At 42.4% G+C, this 13,789-nt stretch overlaps 2 protein-coding genes and 1 long non-coding RNA gene across 4 annotated transcripts in view; 1 reads left to right on the top strand and 2 right to left on the bottom strand.

The window, feature by feature from the left end:
* The window catches only part of LOC116531287, a 21,320-nt gene extending 15,262 nt beyond the window's left edge, over positions 1–6,058 (bottom strand). The window contains exon 1 of the long non-coding RNA XR_004260350.1: positions 4,574–6,058. This is a non-coding gene — a long non-coding RNA (uncharacterized LOC116531287). The remainder of the gene's footprint in view (positions 1–4,573) is intronic.
* LOC116531267 (N-acetyllactosaminide beta-1,6-N-acetylglucosaminyl-transferase) overlaps positions 1–13,789 on the top strand; it is an 87,952-nt gene that overhangs the window by 65,856 nt on the left and 8,307 nt on the right. The window lies entirely within an intron of this gene.
* On the bottom strand, positions 1,586–1,912 carry LOC116531278 (40S ribosomal protein S27-like). The gene has a single exon (XM_032249997.1). It carries the CDS (start codon positions 1,877–1,879, stop codon positions 1,625–1,627), a length of 255 nt encoding a protein of 84 aa, XP_032105888.1. The 5' UTR covers positions 1,880–1,912; the 3' UTR covers positions 1,586–1,624.

Below are 13,789 nucleotides of genomic sequence, written 5' to 3'. Positions count from 1 at the left end.
CGATCTCGGCTCACCGCAACCTCCGCCTCCTGGGTTCAGGCAATTCTGCTGCCCCAGCCTCCTGAGTCACTGGGATTACAGGCACACGCCACCATGCCCAGCTAATTTTTTGTATTTTTAGTAGAGACGGAGTTTCACCATGTTGACCAGGATGGTCTCGATCTCTTAACCTCGTGATCCACCCGCCTCGGCCTCCCACAGTGCTGGGATTACAGGCTTGAGCCACCGTGCCCGGCCATACTTATTTATTTTTTGAGACAGAGTCTCGTTCTGTTCCCCAGGCAACCTCCGCCTCCTGGGTTCAAGTGATTGTTGTGCCTCAGCCTACTGAATAGCTGGAATTGCAGGCACCCGCCACCACACCCAGCTAATTTTTGTATCTTTAGTAGAGATGGGGTTTTACCATGTTGGCCAGGCTGGTCTTGAACTCCTGGCCTCAAGTGATTCACCTGCCTCAGCCTCTCAAAATGCTGGGATTATAGGCATGAGCCACCTTGAGCAGCTAACGCAGTTTTTTTTTGTTTTTGTTTTTTGTTTTGTTTGAGACAGAGTCTTGCTCTGTCACGAGGCTAGAAAGCAGTGGTGCAATCTCGGCTCATTGCAACTCTGCCTCCTGGGTTCTAGCAATTCCCCTGCCTCAGCCTCCAGAGTAGCTGGGACTACAGGCACAAGCCACCACACCCGGCTCATTTTTGTACTTTTAGTAGAGATAGGGTTTCACCATGTTGGCCAGGATGGTCTCGATTTCCTGACCTCAGGTGATCCACCCACTTCGGCCTTCCAAAGTGCTGGAATTATTATTATTTTTGAATACTGCTTTCTTAATGCTAATGATTGTTACTTGTAAGTATTTGATTTCATAATGTGCTTTTTTAAATTTGATCTTTGTTCTTTGTACTTTTATGTATTATTTGAAATTATTCTAATAAACACTGTTCTATTTGATACAAGTTACAGAATACTAGTTTTAAGAGAAGAAAAGTAAAGATTCACAAGGTAAATATGCCAAGATGCTAACACTAGCTAATTGAGGGAGTTGGAAAATACAGTTGGCTGCTTCGAAAATCTCCAAAACTTAACGTGGCTGTATTTGGTCAAAAATAAACTCTCTCCTGACTGAGACACAATCCTTGGTGCTTTAGTACTACAGATAATACTATACCGTATTATCTCTGGGCCAGGTGTGCTGGCTGATGCTTGTAATTCCAGCACTTTGAGAGGCCAAGGCATGTGGATCTCTTGAACCCTGGAGTTTTGAGACCCGCCTGGGCTGAGATTGCACTCCAGCCTGGGTGACAGACGCCTTCATGTCGTGTTTGCTCATGTTCCATTGGCCAAAACAAGTCACATGGCCAAGACTAGATCCAAGAGGTAGAGAAACATTTTCCCCCTCTTAATGGAAAAGCTGCAAAGTCACTCTGAACAGCGGCCTGCATGTAGCAGTGGGACACATTTGTGACCATTTTTTGCAATTTGCCACAACAAATCAAAATATATCCTTGTTTGGTGGAAACATAAAGCAAGATATTTACTGGGGTCTCTTTTAAAAATAATTTTTTTTTTTTTTTTTATCCAAAATGTGTTCATTGAGATGGTTTCCCACTCATCTTGATTCAGAGTGCTTTTAGTGCTGCTTCCTCCTGAAAGAACATCCTTCTGTAAGCCTTGCTTTTCCTCCTGTAGGCTGGCAGAGGACAGTGGAGCAGCCAACACACAAAACTACCGTTTGTGCATGGCTGAAGACCGTGGTGATTTTATAGCATCCTGGGCATTTCACATCCATGAAGTAGGAACTGGGGCTCTGCACCAGGCGTTTCTTCTTGTGTTTCCTCTTCTCCTCTTCTGGAGAGGGATGAAGGAGATCCTTTGCGAGAGGCATGTTCTCGTGTGTAGGTCGTCACCGCCGGAAAGCTAAAAATAATTTTTTAAGTTAATTTTGGGAATGTACCTTTAACTCCCATTACAAGAAGTTTAATAGTGGTTAAGAAATTTTTTAAATCACTACCTACCCAGCAATCGTCATAAAAGTGACATTTTTAAAATAAAGAAAATACAGAAAACTATAAACACTAAAATAAAAATTATCACTAAACTCAATTCTTAGAGATAATAGTTCAGTATATGTTTTTTATATAAAAGCACATTTTTACATGTCTACTTTTTTTTAAAAATATACTTTAAGTTCTGGGGTGCATGTACAGAACATGCAGGTTTGTTACACAGGTATACACATGCCATGGTGGTTTGCTGCACCCATCAACCCATCATCTATATTAGGTATTTCTTCTAATGCTCTCCTTCGCCTTGCTCCGCACCCCCTGACAGGCCCTGGTGTGTGATGTTCCCCTCCCTATGGCCTTGTGTTCACATTGTTCAACTCCCAATTATGAGTGAGAACATGCAGTGTTTAGTTTTTTACTGTTTTTTATAACTAGCTCTCCTCATGCATTAGTGTATTCTCATATTCCAGTAAAGAAATACCTGAGACTAGGTTATTTATTTAATCAATTTATTCTTTTTTTTTTTTTTTGAGATAGAGTCTCGCTCTGTCACCCAGGCCGGAGTGCAATGGCATGATCTTGGCTCACTGCAACCTCCGCCTTCTGAGTTCAAGCAATTCTCCTGCCTCAGCCTCCCAAGTAGCTGAGGTTACAGGGGCGCACCACCACACCCGGCTAATTTTTTGTATTTTTAGTAGAGACTGGGTTTCACCATGTTGGCCAAGCTGGTCTCGAACTCCTGACCTCAGGTGATCCTCTGGGACTGGGTAATTTATAAAGAGAAGAGGCTTAATTGGCTCACAGTTCCACAGGCTGTACAGGAAGCAGAATGCTGGCGTCTGCTCAGCATCTGGAGAGGCCTCAGGAGACTTTCAAACATGGTGGAAGACAGAGAGGGAGCAAGCATCTCACACGACTAGAACAGGAGGAAGAGGAGTAAGGGAGATGCCACACACTTTTAAACAAGCAGATCTCACAAGAATTCTATCACGAGACAGCACTAGGGGGAATGGTGCTAAACCATTAGAAACTGCCCCCACGATCCAGTCACCTCCCACCCAGGCACCCCCTCGGACACTAAGGATTACAATTCAACATGAGATTTGCCCAAAGACACAGATCCAAACCATTTCACCTCACCTAACAGTATGTCATGGCTTTTCATGTCATGAAGAATTTGTCACAATTTTTATTAGCTCTATAGTGTGCCATCATTTAAATGCAATATAATTTATTTAGAAAAGCCCTAACTTATGGACATTTAGAAGGACTTATTAGCAATAGTTTTGTTAATAAAATTGATAATGATGACAGATACTTTAGCAGAACTTACTATGTACCAAGCACCATTCAGAGTATTTTAAGTATATTATGTATTTCGCAGTAAGTTTATGTGGTAAACATACTGTTTTTAACCCCAATTTACAGAAAGGGAAACTGAGGAACAGCGCTTAGATAACCTGGGTCTCACAGTAATTGACAGAGCAGTCATTTGAATCCTGTTTAGGTTCGAGAACCTGCTTAGGTTTCAGAATCTCTCCTCTGCCTCAAACAGTAATTTATAAATAACTTCCTTAGGACAAATTCCAATTGATTGAAGTGCTGAGTCAAGTGATATGCACATTTTTAAGGCTTTTAATACAGAATGTCATATTGCTTTTCCAAAAATTGTACCAATTTATACTCCTACCTGCAGGCTTGAGATTTCCATTTTACTCTACCTGTTTCAACACAGGGCATTATTATTTTCTAAATCTTTGCCAGCTTGATAAGTATAAAAAGAGGAATTACCAGGTGCAGTGGTGCATGCTTGTAATCCTAGCCGCTCAGGAGGCTGACATGGGATGATCCCTTGAACCCAGGAGTTCAAATCCAGCCTGGGTAACATAGCAGAGGCCTCATCTCTAATAAACAAAACAAACACAAAAAGAGAGGCTATCTTAGGGTTTTAACTTTAGTAACTTCAGTTCCTAACAAATTTAAGCATATTTTCTTATGTTAGACATTTGCATAAGCCAAAGTGCAAAGAGCTATGTGAAAATGAAAGTTCAATTCAGGAATTCCCAGATATGTGGCAGGACAGTTGGGCGTGTGTGGACAGTGTTGAAAGATGAGGACTGGGCCAGGTGTGGTGGCTTACACCTGTAATCCCAGCACTATGGGAGGCTGAGATGGGTGGATCACCTGAGGTTGGAAGTTCAAGACCAGCCTGACCAATATGGCGAAACCCTGTCTCCGCTAAAAGTACAAAATTAACTGGGTGTGGTGGCGCATGCCTATAATCCCAGCTACTCAGGGGGCTGAGGCAGGAGAACCGCTTGAACCTGGAAGGTGGAGGTCGCAGTGAGCCAAGATTGCGCCATTGCACTCCAGCCTGGACAACAAGAGCAAAACTCCAAATGAAAAAAAAAGAAAGAAAGAAAGATGAGGCCTGGAACCCAGTGTTGAAACTACATGTCAACAGGGCCAGACAATGTAGGTGAGTGAAACACGATGGGGCCAAGGTGGCTGGAGAGCTCCTGGATGCCTAAAGCCCCAGTGAATTGTTGTCAAGGGACAATGGGAATTCAGACTTCCATAGAGAATCTGGTTTTTCCATGTTGGCTCCATTCCATCCTACTGCAGGGGTCAAACCAAACAGGTCTACCAATCAAATGTGGCTTTTGGACTCCCAGACTGCTGTTTGTAGTCTGTAGGTGTCTTAGTTTGCTTCCTGCTGTGTAACAGAATACCTGAGACTGGGTAATTTATAAAGAAAAATGTATTTGGCTCCTGATTCTGGAGGCTGGGAAGTTCAAGAACATGGCATGGCATCTGGTGAGGGCCTTTGTGCTGCATCATCCCGTGGCATAAGGTTGAAGGGTAAGAGAGCACATAAGAGAGAAGAAGCAAGAGAGGGTCAAGCTTGCTTTTACAGTAAACCTGCTCTTGTGATAACGAGCCCAATCCTGCAATAATGAACCCATACTCAAAATCATGACATTAATCCATTCGTAACATCAGAACCCTCTTGACCTGATCACTTCTTAAGGTCCCACCTCTCAGAACTGTTGCACTGAATATCAAGTTTCCAACACATGAATTTTGGGGGACACATTCAAACCGTAGCAGAGGACAAGATTGTAAAAGCTCTTATGTGTTTGTGGTGAGCATTTTGGCATCTTCCTGGGCAGAATGTGATCTATAGAACTGAAGTGATGGATCCGGCCAGGGTTATAATTTTGAGGAGCTGGCTGGGGCAGTCTGCTTGGTTAGTGACAGTGTGAAGCAAAGGAAAGAAATGACAGTTCAGAATCTATCTCTTTAGGGAGGAGATAAGCACGAAGCTGGGTCCAGGGGGAACAAGTGTAGAAATGTAAAAAGAGAAATGAGATGAGGAGTTGGAATTCTGATAAGAAGTGACAGAAGAGGTCCAGGATTAGGGCAAGTTTGAGTTTGTTGAAGGGTGAGTGATTGTGGGGCATCTCAAGCTGGCTTGAAAAATCAGACACAGGGTCAACCATTCAAAGTAAACTGCACCTCCCTACATAAAAGGGTGACGGGATCGATGCTGATTATAGGAAGAGCCATGTGGTGGTATGACTGCATCTAGTGGAAAGACTGCAGGCAGAGAGACCCATTGGCAGGCAATTAGCAATAGTCTTGATGAGAGATATGGAGCACCTGAGTGAGGGCTGTGGCCTCAAAGGAAAGCAAAAGGTATGTGTTTAGCAATGCTATTAACCAGTTGGGAGAACTGCTGGTAGATGGAAATCCACTGGGTACTCCTGTACTCTGCAAAATTTCAACAGTCGTAGCTGGAAGGGAATAACTAGTGGATCAGGTTAATCATGCAGGTGAAAGATTTGGAAGCATGTCATGGGTTAGTGGAGCAAAGAAGGGAGCATTCTCAGGCTACATGTCTGGGACTATGGAAGCTGAAGGCCTTCACCACCTCAGGAAAATCTGCCGTAATTAGAGGAGTGTTTGACAAGAGCTGAAAATGATAAACAGCAGAGCTGTGTAGGCAGGTGGCCAGTGGACCATGTCAGCATTGTAATGAAATCTGAACTCTCTGAGCCAAGGATTGCCCATGTTTCTAAACTTTCTACTGACCTTGCCCAGTTGTCGCCAGAAGACGTCCAAGAATGACTGGCGTGAAGGAGTTTAGGCTGCTTCTAAAGATATTGATTATTTTATTATTATTATTATTTTGAGATGGAGTCTCACTCTTTCGCTAGGCTGGAGTGCAGTGGCACGATCTCAGCTCACTGCAGCCTCTGCCTCCTGGTTTCAAGTGATTCTCCTGCCTCAGCCTCCCGAGTAGCTGCGACTACAGGCGCCCCGCCATCATGCCCAGCCAATTTTTGTATTTTTAGTAGAGACGGGGTTTTACCATGTTGGCCAGGATGGTATCAATCTCTTGACCTCGTGATCCACCCACCTTGGCTTCCCAAAGTGTTGGGATTACAGGCGTGAGTCACCACACCCAGCCTGAAAGATATTGATAAACATAAATTCTCTAAATATATTAAGCTGAAAACCCCAAGAATATCCCATTCATGGCTTTACCTCCAACATCTACTTTGGAATCTTGGAGGAATGCAAGAAAGTATTTGAGTAAGTGAGTAAATTATCTGGAAACAATATCAGCAAGTTCGTTAGCACATCTGCACTCCTAAACTAGAGCCTAGAATATTTAAGTGAATTTTCTGGGCTCTAGTTTGCATAGCTTGGTAGTGAGGGGAAAACATTAGAAAAGCTCTAAAATCCATTCAATTCTAAAATTCAGGGGTTTTCCTTCTTTCATTTCATCTTTTCCTTTTATAACTAAGGAGTGAATCTGTTGGCAGTTATGAGAGGCGAATACAGAGATGTCATGTTAAGAAATGCTATACCATTGTCTCAGGGACTGCAAAACTAGAAACATCCACATCAAACAAAGCAGGGTGTCTTTTAGTAAGTTTTTTGTGTTAATAGTCCTAAATAGGCCAGGCGTGGTGGCTCATGCCTATAATCCCAGCACTTTGGGAGGCCAAGGTGGGAGGACTGCTTGAGTCCAGGGGTTTGACAGCCTGGGCAACTTAGCAAGAACCATATCTATTAAAAAAAAAAAAAAAAATCCTAAGTGATCAATTGATCAATGAAGGAGTAGAAGGAGTAGTGGGTGGAAACAGATAGATATTCTTTAATTTCTAAAAGTGATCCAAATTAGCAATTGGAATAAGAGCCTACAAGTTATTCAACACTGCAATTCTCGGCCATTGGGTAATTTTCTATTTTTTGTTGTCAAAGATAATCAGTTGACTTCCTAGAATTAGTCACAAGCACAATTACTAAAGCAATGAAGCCAAAAAAAACTCAGATGCATATCAATCAACTTTTGTAAAAAATATAAAAGCAATGTGACATTAAAGTAAGCTTTATAAGTAAAAAAAACACTGGCATTTTTCCTCCACTCACATTTCACATGCAAATATTTGTGCATGGTTTATTAATAGTATACAATTTCATATTCTGGTGTTTTTGTTTTTGTTTTAACTCTAGATCAATAATTCTCAAGTGGGGTGATTTTGCACCTGAGGGGACATTTGACAATGTCTGGAGAGATTTTGGTCTGTCACATCTGTGGTTGGGGGCCTGCTACTGGCATCTAGTGGAAAGAGACTGGGAACGATGTTAAACATCCTAAAAGACATAGGTCGGCCCCCGTAACAAATAATTACCTGGCCCAAATGTCAACAGTGCTGAGGTTGAGAAAACTGCTTTAGATTATAGTAAAAAAGCAGTCTCTTCCACAGACATTGTCCCCATGATTTTATTAAAGGAATTTTTTTTAACCATATATTTAGTGGTTATGTATGCCGGGCATTGCAAAGCACTGCACATACATTTTTCTCATTTAACCCCCCCAAAGCCCTGGGAAGTTTAAACCATGTCTTAAAGAGATTCAGGTGTTGTTCAGAGTCATACAGTTAGTAGTAGCAATGCTTTCCTATCTGACTTCAAAGCCTGTGCTGTTTGTTATTTTGTGTAATGTCATAATGAACATCTTCATATACAGATTTCTGTATTTTAAAAGTTATTTCCTTAGCTTATTTCAAAGATACTAATTTAAAGAGTGAAAGGGAATTGGCAATTATGGTGACTTTTCGTACATGTTTCTAAATTGATTTTCTACAACTGAACCAATTTCAGCACCACCATTGAATTGTGAGAAAGCTCTTTCAATATATTCTCATCAGCATTGGCGATTTGACATTTAAAAACAAAATTCCTTGTTTACTTAAGAAATTAAAAGGTATATATGTATGAGCTTAAATAATAAGCAATTTCTGGAACTTGTTAGCACAGATAGGTCTCCCAAAATGAGGACCAAAGTGTAAGAATAATAAGGAGAAAGTCAAGTCAACATAAATAAAGCTTGCATTTCAAAGAATTACGTTCATTTATTTAATGAATACAGTTATTTGACTAAGAAAGGCTGAGCCCCAATAAAAACATTCCTGGCTACTCTATAAACTTTGCCTCAAATGCTTTGTTTACATAAGCCTATGAAGAGCAAGTGAGAGAATTGGATTTTATAGTTTAAAATGTTTTCTCAGATAATATTGACATTTGTTTTGCCCCATCCTAGAAATAATACAAAATAGGCCTTTGCGAGGATTCTTGTGAATGAAGGATACGTTCCTACCCATACTCCCCGTAACTACCCCCCCGGAGTCATGACAAACAACCGTCATAGTAATCCTAACAGCAAATGTAATAATAGAATCAAGTCCAGTATTTTTCCAATACTAGTTATATCCCATAAGAGGATACAGAAATCACTTCAGTAGTTTTTGATCAGAATTTTTAAGATGAAACTAGACTAGAAAACAACATAAAGTTAACAAGTGCACCGCATGTAATAAGCACAAGTGTTGTTTTATGGAACTTTTGTTTGCTTTATCTACAAGTGTATGTATGATGGTATACAGGTGTTTTTTTCTGTGGGTTGCAGTCCAAAAGCTTGAAAAGCCATTGATCTAATCCACTTCCTTCCTTTGAGAAGTGAGGTTTGGAAATGTTAAACGATGCCCAGGGATACCCAGCTGGTTTATCACAAAGCTGGAATGAGAACAGAAGTTCCCTAATCCCTACACCAGTGTCTACTCCATCAGGGTGCTGAGCCCGGGGTCAGTCTCGGGATGAGGTGGGAATAGGAAACAGGCTTAATAGAGAGGCTTTTAGGGAGCAGAGAAGGAGCAGCTGGACATTGGCGCAAGTGATGGGGCTGGTAGCTTTGGGATCTCCATTATCTTTCAGCCCAAGCCAAGTTAAATTACTTACTGAAAAGTGGGCACATTGTACATTCAGCGTCTTCAATCTTAAACTTGCCATTATCTTCTCAAAGTAATAATCAAGTGATGCTTACTAAGTATTCAAATTGAGCTGCCACCAGAAGTCTTGTTGAATATTTTATCTCTTCCCTAAGCAAGTTGAACGAAATAGAACAGGTACGGAGAATGGATGATTGCTGGTCACTCAGGTCATTGCAGGGCAAACCAAAATGGGTTGGTGCTTACTAAGAAGGTAGAGGAGGCCGGGCACAGTGGCTCACCCCTGTAATCCCAGTACTTTGGGAGGCCCAGATGGGTGGATCACTTGAGGTCAGGAGTTTGAGACCAGCATGGCCAACATGGTGAAACACCATCTCTACTAAAAATACAAAAAATTAGCCGGACATAGTGGCAAGCACCTGTAGTCCCAGTTACTTGGAATCACTTGAACCTGCAAAGCGGAGGTTGCAGTGAGCTGAGATTATGCCACTGGACTCCAGCCGGGGCAACAGAGCAAGTCTCTGTCTCAGAAAAAAAAAAAAAAAAAAAAAAGAAAAGGTAGAAGAAATGCTTTTTGATACTGAGAAGTAGAGATTATTCCACCTTAAGTTGCCATGTCTTTTTGGGGAATCAAGACAGTGTCCAGGCCTGTCTGATCCTCACACAAGTTAAACAGTCCTCCCCATCAGCACTAAAGACCGACTGAGTCAATGGGGTCACCCTTGCATTGGGAATGGATGCTCATTCATTCCTTTAACATTCATTCCTTTAACACCAGTCTCCTGGTGGCCAAGTGCTATGAAGTCAAAGGCACTGAGAGAGCTGGCCCTCTGCTCAGCGCAGCTTTCTCCTGTAGCAGGTGAGCTGATGCCTTCAAGGAGTTAATTTGAGCAGTCTGTTAAAATGCATATATTCCTAGCAGTGGGGACAAGTTAGTTACAATTAACCCAAGGATATATGGACCAGATTTGTTCCCAAGAGCAGATTTTGAGTGAGAATAGAGTTAGTAAGAGACTAACCTAAAAACCTGGTGAAGACTGAGAGAAGGTGGTCAAGGAGGGGAAGAAAAAAGGATAATGCTGTTGCTGCCCAGGACAAGCTGCATGCTCTTCCCAGCGTTGCTTACAGCTCAGAGCTACTCACACTTACCACACACAAGACCCTCCTGGGGATCTTGTGAAGATGCTGATGTTGGTACAAGAGGCCTAGCATGGGCTCAATTTCTTCCTTCCTTTCTTCCTTCCTTTCTTTCCTTCCTTCCTTTTCTTTCTTTTCCTTCCTTCCTTCCTTCCTTCCTTCCTTCCTTCCTTCCTTCCTTCCTTCCTTCCTTCCTTCCTTCCTTCCTTTCTTTCTTTCTTTCTTTCTTTCTTTCTTTCTTTCTTTCTTTCTTTCTTTCTTTCTTTCTTTCTCTCTTTTCTTTCTTTTCCTTCCTTCCTTCCTTCCTTCCTTTTCTCTTTCTTTCTTTTCTTTTTCTTTCTCTTTCTCTCTATCTCTCTTTCTCGACCTCGTGATCCACCCGCCTCGGCCTCCCAAAGTGCTGGGATTACAGGCTTAAGCCACCGCACCCGGCTCTCTCTCTTTCTTTCTCTCTTATCTTTCTTTTTTTTGAGACAGGATCTCACTATGTTACCCAGGCTGGAATGCAGTGGCCTGATTTTGGCTCACTGCAGCCTTGACATCCCAGGCTCAGATGATCCTTCCACCTCAGTCTTCTGAGTGCCTGGGCCCCCAAGTGCACACCGCAACACCCAGCTAATTTTTGTATTTTTCATAGAGATGGGTTTTTATATGTTGCCTAGGATGGTCTCGAACTTCTGGGCTCAAGAGATCCACCTGCCTCTGTTACAGGAAAGGGGTCCCGATCCAGACCACAAGAGAGGGTTCTTGGATCTCATGCAAGAAAGAATTCAGGGTGAGTCCACAGTGCAAAGTAAAAGCAAGTTTATTAAGAAAGTAAAGTAATACAAGAATGGCTACTCCATAGACAGAGCAACTGGTTACCCATTTTTATGGTTATTTCTTTATCATACGCTAAACAGGGATAGATTATTACCCCTTTTAGACCATAGAGGGTAACTTCCTGATGTGGCCATGGCATTTGTAAACTGTCATGGTGCAGATGGGAGGGTAGCAGTGAGGATGACCAGAGGTCACTCTCATCGCCATTTTGGTTTGGGTGGGTTTTGGCCGGCAACTTTACCGCAAATTGTTTTATCAGCAAGGTCTTTATGACCTGTATTTTATGACCTCCTATCTCATCCTGTGACTTAAAATGCCATAACTGTCTGGGATTGCAGAGCAGGAGGTTTCAGCCTCATTTTACCCAGCTCCTGTTTAAGATGGAGTTGCTCTGGTTCACATGACTCTGACACATCAGCCTCCCAAAGTGCTGGGATCACAGGCATGAGCCACCGCAACTGGCCAGATTCTGAATTTTTTTTTTTTTTTTTTGAGACAGTGTCTTACTCTGTCGCCCAGGCTGGAGTGCAGTGGCGCGATCTCAGCTCACTGCAACCTTCACCTCCCAGGCTCAAGCGATTCTCCTGCCTCAGACTCCCAAGTAGATGGGACTACAGGCATGCGCCACCACACCCAGCTAATTTTGTATTTTTAGTAGAGATAGTGTTTCACCATGTTGGCCAGGCTGGTCTTGAACTCCTAACCTCAGGTGATCCGTTCACCTTGGCCTCCCAAAGTGCTGAGATTACAGGTGTGAGCCACTGAGCCTCAGCCTCCCAAATGCAGAATGCTGGCTTCTGCATTTCTAACAAGTTCCCAGTGCTGCTGATGCCCCTACTCGAAGAACCACATTTGAATATTAAGGGTCTGTGCCCACTCCTGCCAGATATCACTGTGCCTCAGAATTCTTTGCAAAAAGAGTAGAATTCGACTTGTTCTCTTTGCTCTTCTTCTCCCTTCTGCTTTTAAAAATGTAATGTTTTAATGCCCAAACATGAAAAAAATCTAAGCACAGACATGTTTGATGTCTGTCATCAAACAGAAAGTATAGAAGTTGAGGTTTAGAATTTCACTAGCAGGAGGTTAGTAGGTGTTATGTGTTCATTTTATAAAGACAGCAGGTCATTAATTATAAATGTCACGATCTTATCCCTGGAATAATTGAATCCGTTTCTGAGTAAGAGTCAGTTTGAGATGATCAATAGCAAAGAGACTGAAAGAGGAAGAAAAATGTCTTGTGCTCTCAAAAATACAGTCATGTAAACATTAAATGACTTTTTGTCAAGGGAACACACTCTTCATACTTTTATGATGTGGTTATATAACAGACACTGGCTCATAATAACACACATCAGCTAATCACACAGGAGTAGATAAGTAAGGCAAATTCTCTCTTTGCTTTCCAGGCTCTCCTTCCCCACCCCACAGTTTAACCAGACAAGTTTCACTCTAAATTCTTTTAAAATGCGTGTTAAGAACAAAACAAGGGGCTGGGTGCAGTGGCTCACGTCTGTAATCCCAGCACTTTTGGAGGCCGAGGCGGGCAGATAACCTGAGGTCAGGAGTTCAAGACCAGCCTGGCCAGCATGGTGAAACCCCATCTCTACTAAAAAGACAAAGATGCCGTGCGTGGTGGCTCAAGCCTGTAATCCCAGCACTTTGGGAGGCCGAGGCAGGCAGATCGCCTGAGGTCAAGAAATCGAGACCATCCTGGTCAACATGGTGAAACCCCATCTCTACTAAAAATACAAAACATTAGCCGGGCATGGTGACATATGCCGGTAATCCCAGTTATCGGGAGACTGAGACAGGAGAATCACTTAAACCCAAGAGGTAGAGGTTGCAGTGAGCCAAGATCGTGCCATTGCACTCCAGCCTGGGCAACAAGAGCGAAACTCTGACTCAAAAAAAAAAAAAAAAAAGAACAAAACAAGAACAAAACAAGGAAGATTATTTTTAGATAAGAAAGCACCAAAATAATTTTAAAGTATTAAAATACAAGTTAAAGAAATAGAAATAGGCTGGGCATGGTGGCTCACACCTATAATCCCAGCACTTTGGGAGGCCAAGGCAGGTCGATCACCTTAGGTCAGGAGTTCCAGACCAGCCTGGCCAACATAGCAAAACCCCGTCTCTACTAAAAACACAAATTAGCTGCGCGTGGTGGCACATGCCTGTAGTCCCACCTACTCGAGAGGCTGAGGCAGGAAAATCGCTTGAACCCGGGAGGCAAAGGTTGCAGTGAGCCAAGATCATGCCACTGCACTCCAGCCTGGCTACAGAGCAAGACTCCCTCGAAAGAAAGGAAAGAAAGAAAGAAAGAAAGAAAGAAAGAGAGAAAGAGAGAAAGAGAGAAAGAGAGAAAGAGAGAAAGAGAGAAAGAGAGGAGAGAGAGAGAGAGAGAGAGAAAGGAAAGAGAAAGAAAGAAAGAGAAAGAAAGAAAAGAAAAGAAAAAAGAAAGAAGGAAAGAAAGAAAGGAAAGAAAGAAAGAGAAAGAAAGAAAGAGAGAGAGAGAAAGAAAGAAAGAAA

Source organism: Sapajus apella, unplaced genomic scaffold, assembly GCF_009761245.1.
Source record: "Sapajus apella isolate SASKATOON/1434 unplaced genomic scaffold, GSC_monkey_1.0 scaffold70, whole genome shotgun sequence".
In the NCBI taxonomy this organism is placed as follows: domain Eukaryota; kingdom Metazoa; phylum Chordata; class Mammalia; order Primates; family Cebidae; genus Sapajus; species Sapajus apella.
The sequence above is the reverse complement of the archived record's forward strand: the minus strand, read 5'-3'. Positions and strand labels throughout refer to the sequence as shown.